The sequence below is a fragment of the Typopeltis vanoorti genome, chromosome 20 (assembly GCF_054136105.1).
Source record: "Typopeltis vanoorti isolate ZY-2024b chromosome 20, IOZ_Tvanoo_1.0, whole genome shotgun sequence".
Classification (NCBI taxonomy): Eukaryota; Metazoa; Arthropoda; class Arachnida; order Uropygi; family Thelyphonidae; genus Typopeltis; species Typopeltis vanoorti.
In genome coordinates, this window is record NC_143568.1 from 24,201,325 (window position 1) to 24,217,687 (window position 16,363).

Below are 16,363 nucleotides of genomic sequence, written 5' to 3' on the forward strand. Positions count from 1 at the left end.
GAACAGGGTACTTTGTAAACTCCAGGCAGCGAGAGAGGAGGGAGCTGATCTTTCGTAGAACGGATAAGGGTAGCAAGTTTGCGGTAGGGCTTATATGCTGTGTGTAGGTTGTACTTTTTTAGTATCTTGGCTATTTTTTCAGATGTGCCACGGATGTAGGGTATGGTGATGGCATTTTTAAAATCTTGTTGACGAGAAGGACGGGGAATGGGGGAGGAACTTCCTTCTAGGAGGGAAAACCTTCTATCTGAATAAGATACGTAGATGATGTGTTCTCTATTTGGCCTCATGGCCCAGACACGTTAGACTCCTTCCTCAGTCATCTCAATAGCCTACATCCAAGAATCCGGTTTACTATGGAAAAGGAAAAGAACAACTGTTTACCCTTCCTAGACACCTTAGTCACACGCCTGCCTAATGATATGCTTGTCTTCACTGTATACAGAAAACCCACACACACAGGCAGATACATTCACAAACTCTCCCACCACCTCCCCTCACAACAATATAGCATCATCAAAACTCTTACTAAGAGAGCCCACAATCTTTGTTCCAGTGGAACCTCCCTTACTACTGAGCTTAACCACATACACAACACTTTCCTCTCCAATGGCTACAGCAAATACAGTATCAAAAAAATAATCAGTTCCTCCCCCCATTCCCCATCCTTCTCGTCAACAAGATTTTAAAAATGCCATCACCATACCCTACATCCGTGGCATATCTGAAAAAATAGCCAAGATACTAAAAAAGTACAACCTACACACAGCATATAAGCCCTACTGCAAACTTGCTATCCTTATCCATTCTACGAAAGATAAGCTCCCTCCTCTCTTGCTGCCTGGAGTTTACAAAGTACTCTGCTCCTGTAAGCTGGCGTACTTTGGACAGACGGCAGATCAGCATCCAGCCGCCTGGAAGAACACAAGTCTTACATCTGTAAGCACAACTATGGCCATTCAGGCTTGGCTGACCATGTTTTGGACACCACCCACAGAGTATCATGGAAGAAAACCACCATGCTCCACCACAGCAAATTCAAGAAAGAGAGACTTTTCTTAAAAGCAGCAGCAACGCTCAGAAACCAACCTAATCTTAATAAATACGGTTGCATTAAGCTTCCGAAGATTTGGGAAACCCTCATCACCAGAGATTCCACCTTACATTCCAGGCCACCTACTACCGCCCTTAGAGGGTGCTCCACCTAGATAGGACTTTAGTGTCACCCACGTGGTTGGGCTTAGTATTGTAAGATTTGTGTGTGTGCATGTTACATTAATTGTTTTTGTAATCCCCGTAGATGTCCTAGTGACTAGGACGAAATATAGGAAGTATTAAATTCTATTTTAATTCTTTTTGAGTGTTGTAAAAAATCCATTAAGCCTCCAACATGATTTCCACCACTTCCTCATTCCCAAGAAACCAAAGAGACCAGACTTGAGCACAGTAATCCAGATGTGGACATATCAAGGCCTTCAATAGCTAAGCAATCTTATGGTCTACCTTATCAACCTTACTAGTATGTTCTCTAAGCTTTAACTTGCTGTCTACCCCCCCCCCCCCTCAGATCTCTAGCTTTTCTATTTTGTGGGGTACAATGACATTGATGTGATACACAGCTTGTAATCTGTTTATCCCAAAATGTATAACTTTATATTTTTCCACATTAAACTGATACTCACATTAAACTGATTTTCTTTTGTCCATACCAACAGCCTATTTAAATCTTGCAAGCTGTCTCCACAACTTGATTATCCTTGATTATTCTAATAGATAATCAAGGATGTCACCTTGATTATCTATTAGTACTGAACTTTGTGGCATACCACTAGTCACCTGTTTCACCTCAATTCTTCCTCTCCATATACTATTTTTTGATATCTGTCCAGCAGCCATCCTCGTATTCACTTAACTAATATCATATCCATCCTCATTTGTTCTAATTTGCATAACAGAGTTCCACGTGGTATTTTATCAAATGCCATTGCAAAATCCAGCAGATTTATCATGTAGCTATTTCCTTTATCCAACTCTGCTCTTACTCTAATATAAAAAGACATTAAATTAGTAAGGCATGACTGACCCTTCACAAAGCTATGTTGTCCCCTCATACAGTATCATATTTTTATCCACCCATTCTTCAATTCTCTTTTTGACCAACTTTTTCAATGCTTTTGGCACCACACCTGAGATGCTGATTATTCTATAATGTGGTACTGCAGTCTTAGAACCTCCCTTATGCAAGGGAATTATTTTGCCCTCTTTCCACTCCCTTAAAGAGACTAGTCAGAGGCATTGCCAACTCCCTTGTACATTTGCACAAAACCTGAGTTGATATTCCATCTTATCCTACAGCTTTATTTACATTGAGATTCTGCAATATCTTAAGAACTCTGCCATGGAATCGTTAGGGGTCCCATGCCACTCCCAAGCCTAGATAAAGGAGGTGGGTCAGTCAGATGAGTGTCGATGCTCTGACCATAAAGAAAAAACACGATTGTTATCTGATGCCTATACAATCAACAGCTAAAACATGCCCACTCAGATGTTGTCTGGATCAACAAGGCCTGCAATACCAATTGAGTGATCGAGGTTGGATTGAAAAGTGGGATACCAAAAGGAAACAGAAACTAACAGAACTGTTATCAGTAGGAACATGGAATATGTGGACACTTTGGATGCCAGAAAAATTAGAATTACTTTGTGAGGAAATGAAGAGATATTGGTGTAATATACTAGTATTGGCAGAGATGCGATAGACATCATCAGGAGAGATAAATGGATGCAAAGTCATATGGTCAGGGCATGACACGAAGCAGGAGTTGGCTTCCTTTTTAACAAAAGAGCTAGAGAGGCACTGTTAGGCTACAAACCAGTCAGTGAATGAATCATAGTAGCAAGATTTCAAGCAAAACCATTTAACATATCAATAGTCCAGATATAAGCACCCACATCTGACAGCACAGATTAGGATATTGACTTATTTTACGAAGATCTGACAGAGACAATAGAAACAATACCAAAGCAAGATATACTAATTATTGAAGGAGACCGGAATGCCAAAGTTGGAATAGATAATGATGGTTGGGAAAGTGTCATGGGAAAATATGGTTTCAGAGAAAGAAACGAACAAGGTGCAAAAATGTTAGAATTTGCTGTGGACCACGAGATGATGATCTGTAACACAAGATTCCAGCAAAAGGCTTGTAGAAAATGGACGTGGCAATCAAATGATGGGAAAACCAAGAACATGACTGATATGATTACAATTAAAAGAGGATGGATAACATGAGTACAGCAGTGTCGAACTTTTCAAGGTGTGGATATACGATGGTTGTTCGATAAGTCTGTGCAAAAATGAAGAAAACGTTTTTTTTGGGACAAACATTTTTTAATTTTTCAACATAGTCTCCTTTGAGGTCTATACAGTTAATCCAATGATGCTCAAGTTTTTTGATTCCATAAATATAGTATGATTGGTCCAACTCTTCAAAATAGGCAATCACCTCATCGTTTGATGAAAATCTCTTTCCTGCCAGCCATTTTTTCATGTTTGGAAACAGATAGCAGTCCGAGGGAGCCAAATCAGGAGAGTAGGAGAGATGCGAAAGGACTTCGTAGTGTAAATTGAACAATTTTGCGGTCACAATTGCAGTAGAGTGAGTGGATGCATTGTCATGGTGAAAAAAAAAATCTTCTTTTTCACCAAGTGTGGTCGTTTTTCCTTTAGTTCATTATTTAAATGATCCAGGAAAGATGCATAATACACTCTGGTAATTGTTTTACCCTTTTCCACGAGCATCCCAGAAGACGGTGACCATAACCTTTCCTGCTGAAGGAATGGTTTTTGCTTTCTTTGGTGCAGATTCCCTACTTGCAACCCATTGTTTTGACTGTTCCTTGGTCTCAGGCTGGTAGTGACGAATCCATGTTTTGTCCACTGTCATGAATCGACACAAAAATTCCTCTGGATTCCTTTGAAACAGCTTCAAGCTGTCCTTGCAACAGTTCACACATTGATGCTTTTGATTCAGTGTGAGCAAACGCAGCACCCATCTTGCAGATAGTTTTCTCACATGTAAATGCTCATGTAAAATATTATGTATGTGGTTATTTGAGATGCCCACAGCCTTAGCAATTTCATGCACCTTCATCTCTCACTAGGTGTATAAATTCCATTTCCTTCCTGCCATGTGATATTTCTTCCTTTCAGTCTTTATCTCCACAGTTGAAGTCCCCCATAATAATCTCTCAACCTGTACTCATTGTACTAATTTGGCAATTCTTGCAGATCATCTATGGAAATCCCTGACCTATAGCAACAACCAACTGTATACTTTGTCTCACACCAGACTTCTTCAAATGAACAGTATCTCTCCACCTGTCTCCTATCTTTTTTTAGCTGCAATTCATCCACTTTAATCAGCAGTATGCCTCCTCCCATCCTATCTTCCCTGAAAAAACTAAAAACCTTTCACATTTTATCCCTATATACATTGTCTGCTGTTAGCCAAGCTCACTAATGCCTATAACTTTTGGCATGGTTGCATTAACCAATGCCACCCCCCCCTCCTCTCTTGCTTCTGATACTTCTGGCATTAGTATTTAGAAACTGCAGCACCCCTTTAGGCCCCCACCCATCTTTACTTGCTGAATTGACTACCCTATTCAATATTTATTTTTGCTTGAAAAACTAGATTCTGTGCTTGGTCATTCTCACACTCGCTTGCCTTATTGGTGCCTTCACACAAACTCACCTGCTTTCTACCCTAATTGCTTAAGTTTTCCTGAATTTGTGCTTCAGCATGCTCCTTCTTTCCATTGAATACTGACCACAGATCCACAAATCCTATTTCATTCTTTCTGCACAATCTACATATAGACTCATTAGCTAGCAATGCCCTCCTCCTCAGTTCACATATATCATAGCATGGTAAGAGATTTACAATCTTCACCTTCTCGCTCTTCAGTTTTGTGTCTTCTAACAGCTCCTTCATCCTCCCTCATGGAATACTTCTCACCTCTGAAATCATTTGTGGCAATCAAGACAATGATTTCCTTCAACTTACCTTTTTACATCTGGATGGCATGACTAATAGCATGAATTTTTGCACCTTCATTAAGTATTACCTTGATAATTGAGTCTCCATAAAAATTTTCTCCTAATTTGTTTAGACCATGTATTTGCATTATAGTATTGAACATGAACCAATTCTGAATGATATTTAGAGGACACCTACTTCTATTCTTGCAATGCATCCCTGCCAGCAATTACTAATGATCTGTGTAAAGCAGTGAACTGTATATATTAAAGATATTTAATGCATCACACATATACCAGCTTGCATGTTTAATAACACTAGTTTTTTTCTTTTTCTGTTTTTCTGTTTTTTTTTTTTTTGTGAGTCTTTTGAGATTATTTTGTGCTTGTTCTAGTTATTTATCCTGAGGTTGCTTCCATATAATTAACTGTGAAATCTTTTCATGCCAGCATGGCTGGCCGAGTGGTTAGCATATCTGCTCTCCCACCAAAAGGCTGTTTGTGATTGTCTGTGGAAATGCTAGTGGTGGTGATCCACAGTAGATAGCGTTGGTGTAGTTGCAGTCGATTGGTGGAGACAGAGTTGTAGGGCAGGTGCCCTCCTTCGATGAGTCTATGGACTCCCTGGAGGTGTCAAATAATAATAATAATAATAATAATAATAATAATAATAATAATAATAATGTTCTGTTTAACCTGACTAATGGTATTTATGTTATTCACACCAAACCGTATTCTTGCTCTCTTCTTGTTTTCTCTTTATAGTATTTAGTTCTCATGCTCATCGATTATTTTTAGTACTATTTTTGAGATAACATGTCTTAAAAATGTATTTTCTTAAAAACTTATTTTTGCATATACTTTCATTTTAACTTTTTAATATTCTGACAATAACTTTACATATTGGATATTTTATGTTATTAAAAACTATACTGATTCAAAAACTATACTGATTTCTCTCTTTTCATAGGATGGCTATGGTAACGTTGAGTTGGGCTGTATACCATGCCAGTGCAATAATACAGGTTCTATGTCCAGATTCTGTGATCCTGTGTCAGGGCAGTGTCCTTGCAAAGCTGGAGTCTTTGGTATTAGGTGTGATACATGTTTGGATGGCTATTACAGTTTTTCAGAAGATGGATGCAAATGTAAGTGAAAAAAATCAAATGAACATTTGTTTCCTTTGATATTATTATTATTTTATTATTATTATTATTAATATCTGACTTCTATGGAGTCAGAGAGTCATCGTGGGAGGTATTCAGTATTACACACACACACAATGCTCATCCAACTGTGCCTTAAACTGATTCAATGTATCTACATTCACAACACACTCAGGCAATGCATTCTACTCTCCAACCACTCTATATGTAAAGAATCTATTCCTCACTACTCTGCTCACACCCTTTGTATACATTTTCCAGGGATGACCTTTTGTCCTATCCCTTTCTCCCATTTTATGAAAAATCTCTTCCATGTCAACCTATTAATGGCTGACTAGCTTATATGTCTCAATCATATCCCTTCCTCTTCCTCTTGCTGTTCAGAATGCTTTGCAATTTACATTCTCTCAATCTGTCCTTGTGGTTGCTGATTAATTGTGGGCCTCTAGGTAGTCGAGGAGTTGGCTATTGATTTCTTTTTCCATTATTTTGAAGAGGACTGAGGTGATGGCAGTTGGTTGGTAGTTTGACAGTAGACTTCTATCCCCATTTTTTACTTTGGATGGAGAGTAATTGTTAAGTATCAGGTTGTATTTAATATTATTATTGTTATTTTTTGGCATCTCTGTGGAGTCTGGAGACTCATTGTGGGAGATCCACATGTACAATGGCTATATGAACAAAGAATTAACCAGTATCTAGATAAAATAAAACAAAATGAAGAAATAGAAATAGAATGGCTTAATATAAAAACGATACTAAATGCAGCAGCAAATGAAAGCTTAGGAAAGACCAAAAAATTCAATAAAAGAAAAAAACTGAAGATCTGGGATGATACAATCAAAGAAATAATCAAAAAGAAAAAAGAAGCCTATCACAAATGGTTAAGCAGTAAAAGATTAGAAGATGAAATAGAATATAAAAGAATAAGAGCCATAGCTAAAAGAGAAGTCAGAAAAAGACATAGAGAATCATGGAATAAATTTGTTTCTAATTTAGAACATGATTTATATAAAATAAGACCCAATGTATATAAGATTTTGAAACACCTAAATGCAGATACCAAAGAAAACATAAAATTAAACACTGAATTGAAATTAGAAGAATTTCTAAATTACTACACAGAACTGTGGACAGACAAATATTTTAAAAAAGACAACTGGCAAACAATTAACGAAAATGAAAAGGAAATAACTGAAGAAGAATTAGAAATCAGCCTGAAAGAAACAAGAAACGGAAAATCACCTGGAGAAGATAAGCTAGGTTCAGAACTATATACATACGCAGGAACAAGATTCAAAGGAAGACTCTTATTATTTTTAAATAAAATTTACTCAACTGGTGTCCCCCCAATAGAATGGAAAAAAGCAATTATGATTCCTATCTTTAAGAAAGGTAATAGAGATGACCCTAAAAACTATAGAGGTATCAGTATACTAAATTCATGTTACAAAATATACAGCAGAATCTTAAATAACAAACTAATGAAATATTCCGAAAACTTTATTCTAGAGGTACAAAATGGATTTAGAAAAGGATGATCATGTATAGACCCAGCCTTCTGCATAAAATTAATAATAGAGAAAAGAAGAGAATATAATTTAGAAACACATATTGCATTTATTGACTTTGAAAAAGCATTTGACAAAGTTAAAAGAAACATATTATTTAACATATTAAAAGAAAGACAAATACCAAATAATATCCTAAAAGCTGTCACAAGTATATATGAAAATAATCAAATACAAATAAGATTAAATCATGAGCTATCATATACAAGAGAGATAAACCAAGGGGTCCGACAGGGATGTCCCCTCTCAGCAACTCTTTTTAATATCTACTTAAATGAAATAATAATAAAATGGAGTAAAAATTTACATCAAGGAATTAAACTTTCACCTACAGTTAACTTAAACACTCTCCTCTTTGCAGACGACCAAATAATAATTACAAATTCTGAAGATAACTTACAGAAAGCTATTTTAAATCTAAATGAGATATCCAAAGATTATGGTATGATAATATCAATGGAAAAATCAAAAACTATGGCCTTTAAAGGACAAGATCCAGCAAGAACTAAAATAGTATTAGATAACAAGATCTTAGAACAGGTCAATTCATTTAACTACCTAGGATGTATGATCACTTATGAAAATGAAAAAGATATAAACATAAAAATTGCAAAATATTTAAAAATAACAGGAGTAATTAACTCTATATTTAAACCAAACCTAGTTCAAAAACAAACCAGGCTAAAAGTATACAATACATTAGCCCTACCGGTCTTAATGTATGGAAGCGAAATCTGGACAATAAAACAAAAAGACAAACAAAGATTAACAACAGCAGAAATGAAGTTTATGAGAAAAACTGCAAAGTATACCCTATTTGATCACAAAAGAAACAAAGATATTATGAAAGAATTAAACCAAGAACCAGTAATTGAAAAAATTAAAAAATATAAACATAGATGGATGGAACACGTTCAAAGAATGAAAACAGAAAGATTACCAAAACAAGCCTTAAAGTACAAGCCATTAGGAAAAAGAAAACCAGGACGTCCTCTTAAACGATTCAACGATGACTTCTAAAGCCGGAACAGGCCATACTAGGCCTAAATCCTTGATACGTATGATGATGATGAAAATTTATATTTCAACTTCAATGTTAGATCCAATCCTAATGTGCAGACCCAAGTGATGTGCTGCATATGCACCCATGTGAATCCAGGCTGCACGAATTTATATTTGCCTGATATAGTTAGTTAGCAATCTCTGAAGCATATGTCAGACATATGCTTCAGAGACATATATGCCAAACACGATCCAACGACACGAGCAATGTAATCTAGCTGTGAGGGAATCCCCCCCCCTTTTTTTTTTTTTGCATTTGCAATAGTTTGCTGTTTTAAGGATACTTGTGACATAAGATTGAATGATATATTCACGTAAACACAAGAAAGATATTTATTTAACCAAATATTTCGGTCTGGAAATAGCAGACCATCTTCAGTGGTATTACAAGAACAGTTCAAAAAAATACAAGCTAGAATACTAACAATAGATAGTTAAAAATAGAACACGCCGCGTGATGTTATATCACTAAGTATGAAACGGAATATTTTGAAGTAGAGACACGATTGGAAAAAAATAAAATAAAAAAATAATGAGTAATCTTGATTAGACTCTCCCAGATTTTTGATATAGATATACCTATCACAAGAATTTTAAAGAAATATGATTTAACTGTGATCTCTCCTACTGAGAGCCTGTGTAGCTCAGTGGATGTGGCGTTTGCATACCATGGCGCTTGGTCGTACGAAGGAAGACTTGGTTTTGAGTCTAGTCGGTGACTAGAGGAAATTTTTCTAAGCCTTTTTTCGACCGGTTCCTGAGTTAGTCGATCTCTGGCACAGGCAACCAGGTTTTTCCTCCCGGAAAAACCTGCTTGCCCATGGTTTTTCGGGTTTTTCGTCATGTAAACTCAAGAAAATCGACCGTAGAACCCACATTATTTCAGACATTAAATATATTGTGTTAGGATTAGGGACCACGAGATGGCTGCACGTTTGAGCCATCTCTCTTCACTGTGTACCGCTTAGTGATAGCCCTGGGCCATCTATTTCTGATTGGCACCAGTGGAGATTGAACTGCCCACTCAGTCTCCAAAGTTAGATAGGGCTAAATGGCCTCGCCTACTCCCGTATACGGGAATAAAAAGGCTTTAGCTGATTTTTTTTTTTTTGTGATCTCTCCTATTTTGGACAGACTGGATGTTCTCTTGAAAAAAGAATCCAAGAACATCAATCCTCCATTCTTCACAACAAACCTGAAAAGTCTGGATTGGCTCAACACGGGATTGAAACTGACCACAACATCTTTTGGTCCAGGACTCACCTCTTACATAGATCCCAGTATAGGTTCGAACGTTTGTTCAAGGAAAGAATGGAGGCCTTGCTCCATCGTCCCAACCTGAATCGTAATGACTGTATATTATTATCAAAAATCTGGGAAAGTCTAATCAAGATTACTCATTATTTTTTTTTTTTTTCCAATCATGTCTCTACTTCAAAATATTCCGTTTCATACTTAGTGATATAACATCACGCGGTGTGTTCTATTTTTAACGATCTATTGTTAGTATTCTAGCTTGTATTTTTTTTAAACTGTTCTTGTAATACCACTGAAGATGGTCTGCTATTTCCAGACTGAAATATTTGGTTAAATAAATATCTTTCTTGTGTTTACGTGAATATATCATTTCCAATAGTATCATGCACTGGTCTACAGTTTTGTGGATTTTATTCAATAAATTTAGTTTTAATAATGTAAGTAAATAAATAAATACATTTTTATAAAAATTGTTATTAATAATATATTTATTTACTCAGACAATGTCGCTTTCTAAGCCAACAAGAAAAAAAAATTTCAACAAGAAAAAGAAAATTCCAAGAAAAATGGGAATTGAATTACTTCTGTACTGAAATAAAGGACAAAATCGTGTGCATTATTTGTAATGAAACAATTAGTGTCTCCAAAGAATATAATATAAAAAGGCACTACAATAAAATTCACAAAGAACGATGTTTGTTAATCAGCTTACCAAATTTTGGCAAGCTGGTTAATAATAGATGTTGGCAAGTGTCAGGAAAAAAATAAAATATTACAGTTAAATTACTTAAAATTACTATAATTTATGGAAGTATATATTTTTTACCCCAAAATATTATCATTGACATTTAAAAATTCCACAAAATATAGGCATTTTCAAAATATATGAAAACATTTTCAAAATATAGTATCAAAATATATAATTATATTTTTAACGATTTGTTTAAAAATATTTACATTTTTTTATTTTTAGGGTGTAATTGTGACATCAATGGTGCAATTACAGTTCAGTGTGAAGAGCCTTCTGGTCGTTGCAACTGTAAATCTTATGCTACTGGTCAGAGATGCAGTAAATGTGAGGTAGATAAAAAAATAGTCTGTAAATTATTTACTGATCTCATAAAGTTACTGTATTTTCCGGTATATGAGACGCTCCTATGTATAAGATGCACCCAAGAAATTTAATACAATTTTCTGGAAAAAACCTAAACTTTAAAGTATGATTTAAAAAAAAATGGATAAAATAATAGGTAATTTTTAATAGTAAACTGATATTTCAGAAACCTGCAAAACCCATGTCACTGTCATCTGACTCTTCTCTATCATCATTAATTTTATCAATGTTACGCTCACATCATCAATGTTAACATGATCAATGTTACACTCACAGGCTACTTTGACTGCATGTGTACGAATTGTTTTTGTTGAAATGGCAATGCCATTTTGCCGATTTTCTTGCACCCATTTCAAAACTTTGGTCTCTAGTCCTGGCCACTTCAATTTTTCCACGTTCCGTGCGCTTTTCATTACGCAAATTGTACAAAATCTCCTTCTGACCACACCAAGTTCTAATCATTTTTTCTGTAGGCGGAGGTCCAAAATGTCTTTCAGCTCCCCTATTCCCGTGTTCTTCTGCATATTTTACAACCTGCAATTTGTAACTTGAAGAATATGAATGTTGCCTGTTTTTTTCCATCACTAAAATCTACGGGGAAATATCAAACTGAACACAAAATATCTCAACACGTCAACTCAATACTGATAAACATCGGTAACTGATTACTCCAATAAGATATTATGAAACTTGAATAGGGACTCCCCGTTCTTAGCCACTGACGATCTAGAAGTCACGTGAAGGTCACGCATCAATTTAATTGCACCATTAACCGCCTACAGAAAAAATGATTAGAACTTGGCGTGGTCAGAAGGAGATTTTGTACAATTTGCGTAATGAAAAGCGCGCGGAACGTGGAAAAATTGAAGTGGTCTTGGAACATAAAAGGGATTGCGTATGACTTTGAAAAGAGGAAACAATCTTTACCTTCATTATATAAGACACACCCCATTTTTAAGATGAATTTTTAAGGTAAAAAAATACGTCTTATACACCAGAAAATATGGTAATTTTTCATTAAAATAATAAATATTGGGATTTTATAAATATTGCAAATTTTGCTTAGTGCATTGATGCTATTATCTTAATGTTAACAATTTTTTTGAACTTTACTTCTATACTTCATCCTAATTCTTATATTAATCCTTTTTTTTAAGACTACATATGAAAGTATTTTAATGCATTGTTAGATTAATAATGTTACTAATTTTCTGTATGTTGAGGTATCTCTTCTGAGATCAGGTTTAGATAAAAAAAATGACTTCAGAAGTATGAGGAAATACTGCAGAAAGTATAGTGGTTGGTAATAAAGATAAGCATGGTATTTAAGTATGGTATTACTGCCACATTTATGATGGATCTCTCTGCAACATCTTTTCACTCTATGGGAATATGTTTCATAATAGTAATTATTATTATTATTATTATTATTACCCCAAGACCTCATGGAGTCAAAGACTCATCTGGGAGGTCCTTTTATCACACACACATCTCATCATACCGTGTCTTAATCACACTCAAACTCCTTGCAGACACCACACTCTCAGGCAAGGCATTCCAATCATTCACAACTCTGCACGAAAAAACCTGCATCTCACACATCTACTCACACCCTCTTTATACAGTTTCCAGGGATGACCTTTGGTTCTCTCCTGATTTCCCACTATTCTCTGTAGAACGTCTCCACGATTGATCTTATAACAACCCATTACCAATTTGTAGGTCCGCGCGGTTAGCCTAGTGGCTATGCGCTTCGCAACCATATGCCTGGGGAAGGAGTGTCCTAGGTTCGATTCCCGTCGGTGACGTGAAGAGCTGAAGGATCTTCCTCAGCCATAGCTAAGTTAGCCAGTCTTGGGCGTGGACAGCAGGGTTTTTTTCCCCAGTTTATTCTGGGGTTTTTCATCCCGCAAAGCAGGCAAACTGGCCTTGAGAACTCAACACTACAGGCCATAGGATACACCGGGGCGTAGGGCTGACCACCGTATCCTGTAAACGGAGTGAGGTCCGATGATCAATGGACCCTCGACACCGCAAGGTAAAAGAGAGTATAAGGAAGATGAGATGAGACCAATTTGTAGGTCTCTATCATATCTTCCCTCTTCCTTCTGTCCACCAGACTCTACAAATTACATCTTCTCAATCTTTCCTCATACTCAACATTCCAGAGGTCAGAAACTACCTTACTCAGTCGCCTTTGGAACGTTCCCAACATCTCTTCAACCTTCTGGAAACCCAGTGACCAAATCTGGGCACAATAGTCCATGTGTGGCCTAATCAAAGCCTTATACAACTGAACAAGAATCTCCCTACTTCAACACGTCAGTGTCCTCCGCATCATTCCCAGAAGCCTTTGTGTTGTCTTCACAATTTTGGCAATGTGTCCCCTAAATTTCAGATCCTTATCCACGATCCTTACCCAGATCTCTTATTTCTTCCACCTACAACAATATATCCTCACCAAGCATATATTCTGCATCCCATCTTTGTTTTCCAAATTTTAAAATCTTACATTTTGCAACATTGAACTCACATCTCCATTTCCGTGCCCAATCACTCAATTTATTCAAGTCTTCTTGTAAGGCAACAACATCTTCATCACTCTTCATGGTTCATCCCAACTTTGCATCATCTGCAAACAACTGAATATCTCCATCCAAATCTTCACCTATATCGTTAATATACAAGTTAAACAGTCATGACCCTAAAACAGACCCCTGAGGCACTCCACTAGTGACTTTCTTTTTCCTTGATATCGCACCCCCATACACAACTTGTTGATACCTATCAGATAGCCAGTCTACAATCCAAACTAACATAATAGTAATAATAATGATAATATCAATGTTGTTGCTTTCTAATTTTACCACATATACTAGTTGAATTAAAAATCATTCCTAATGATTTTAATTCATGTTAATCTGGTAATAATTGTTTAAATTATCTTGTGAGTGATGACAATATGCAAAACACTTGATGCTTTTAATTACTATCACTACAATTACCTTTTTTTTTTTTCCCTTCTTCCTATGGCTCCACAACAGAAATTATGCTTTGGCTTCCTGTATTTGTCAACTACATCCCTATATCCAAAATGGAAGTTTAAAGCAGGTGATTATAGGAAGCTCTGTAGTCAGCATCAGTATATTGGGTAGATCAGCTGAGCGAGAAAAAATGTTGAAAATATATGGAAACACATAAATCAGTATCTGACAAAAGCAATGTATGACTGCATACCGAGGGTTAAGCAAGTAAATAGAGTGTTAGTGAAATGGATGAACAGCGAAATCAAGCAAGCTGTGCTGGAAAAGAAAATGTTATGGAGGAGGTACAAGACAATTGGTGGTGATCAGATCCATGAAAGGTATAAGGTGCAAGATAGAAAGGTGACCATCATGAGAAAGAAAGAAAAGGTGCAGTATGAGAGGGGATTGGCTGGTTAGGCCAAGGTTAACTCAAGAGAATTTTTCTGCTACATGGCAAGCAAGAGGAAGAATAATTATGGGAGACTAACATTGGTGGATAGTCGTGGCAGCAGACTAACAGTTACAAAAGATATAATGGAATTATTGAATGAGCACTTTATCAGCATATATCATACTGGTATAAATGATCTTGTACAATATATAGAAGAGAGGAAAGTATTAGGAGAATTGTAAGTAAAAGAAACAGAGGTATATCAGATGTTGTTTGGGTTAGATGTGAATAAGGCTGTAGGAATGGATAACATATCACCACATATGTTTAAGGAATGTGCACCACAGTTGGTTATGCCTTTGACCTGATAATTTAATGAAAGTCTTGCAGTGGGTAGGGTTCCTAAGGAGTTGAAAGAGGGCAAAATAGTATCACTCCACAAGCATGGTTCTAAGACAGAAGTTTCCAACTATAGGACAGTCTGTATAACTGCAGTTGTGGTGAAGGTGTTGGAGAGATTAATAAGGAATAGAATACAGAATTCGGTTGATGGACATGGCATTCTTTATGAAGGTCAGCATGGATTTGTAATGGGTAGGTCCTGTTTCAGTAATTTACTTGCATTTCATGATAAGGTGACAAGTGTGTTAGATAAGGATGAATCGTATACAGTGATATTCTTAGACTTTGCAAAAGCATTTGATAGATTATCACATGATAAATTGGAGTACAAGCTGCAGAGGATCGGAATAGACAGTATATTGGTTAGATAGATCAGAGATTCGTTCTCTGAATGATACCAGCAGGTTGTGTATCATGGAGCAGTGTCTCAAAAAAGAAGAGAAACCAGTGGTGTTTCCCGGGGTTCTTTTCTTCGGCCCCTGCTGTTTAACTTGTTTGTAAACGATATATTATTATTATTATTACCACCAGACCTCATGGAGTCAAAGACTCATCTGGGAGGTACTTTTAGCACACACACACACAGCTCATCATACCAGGCCCTGAAGACATCCAAACTCCTTGCAGACACCACACTCTCAGGCAAGGCATTCCAATTCTTTACAACTCTGCACAAAAAAAACCTGCCCCACACTCCCCAACTCACACCATCTATATACAGTTTCCAGGGATGACCTCTGGTTCTCCCCCGATCTATCACTATTTTCTGTAGAACTTCTCCAGCATTGATCCAATAACAACCCCTTATATGATAGAGACTAACTTATAGGTCTCTATCATATCTCCCCTCTTCCTCCTGTCTACAAGACTCTGGAAATTACATCTTCTCAATCTTTCCTCATACTTGACATTCCAGAGGTCAGAAACTAATTTAGTCAGTCGCCTTTGGACCCTTTCCAACATCTCTTCATCCTACTGAAAACCAGGTGACCAAATCTGGGTACAATAGTCCATGTATGGCCTAATCAAAGCCTTATACAACTGAACAAGAATCCACCTACCTCAACACGTCAGTGTCCTCCGCATCATTCCCGGAAGCCTTTGTGTTGTCTTCACAATTTTGGCAATGTGTCCCCTAAATTTCAGATCCTTATCCACGATCCTTACCCAGATCTCTTATTTCTTCCATCTCCAACAATATATTCTCACCAAGCATAAATTCTGCATCCCATCTTTGTTTTCCAAATTTTAAAACCTTACATTTTGCAACATTGAACTCGCATCTCCATTTCCGTGCCCAATCACTCAATTTATTCAAGTCCTCTTGTAAGGC

General features: G+C 36.5%; 1 protein-coding gene across 1 annotated transcript in view; it reads left to right on the forward strand.

Moving 5' to 3' along the window:
• Positions 1 to 16,363, forward strand: part of LOC150095284 (laminin subunit alpha-1-like) — a 1,249,242-nt gene that overhangs the window by 415,443 nt on the left and 817,436 nt on the right. The window contains exons 21-22 of the mRNA XM_090410638.1: positions 6,012 to 6,189; positions 11,071 to 11,177. Coding sequence (XP_090266764.1) covers positions 6,012 to 6,189; positions 11,071 to 11,177 — 285 coding nt within the window. The remainder of the gene's footprint in view (positions 1 to 6,011; positions 6,190 to 11,070; positions 11,178 to 16,363) is intronic.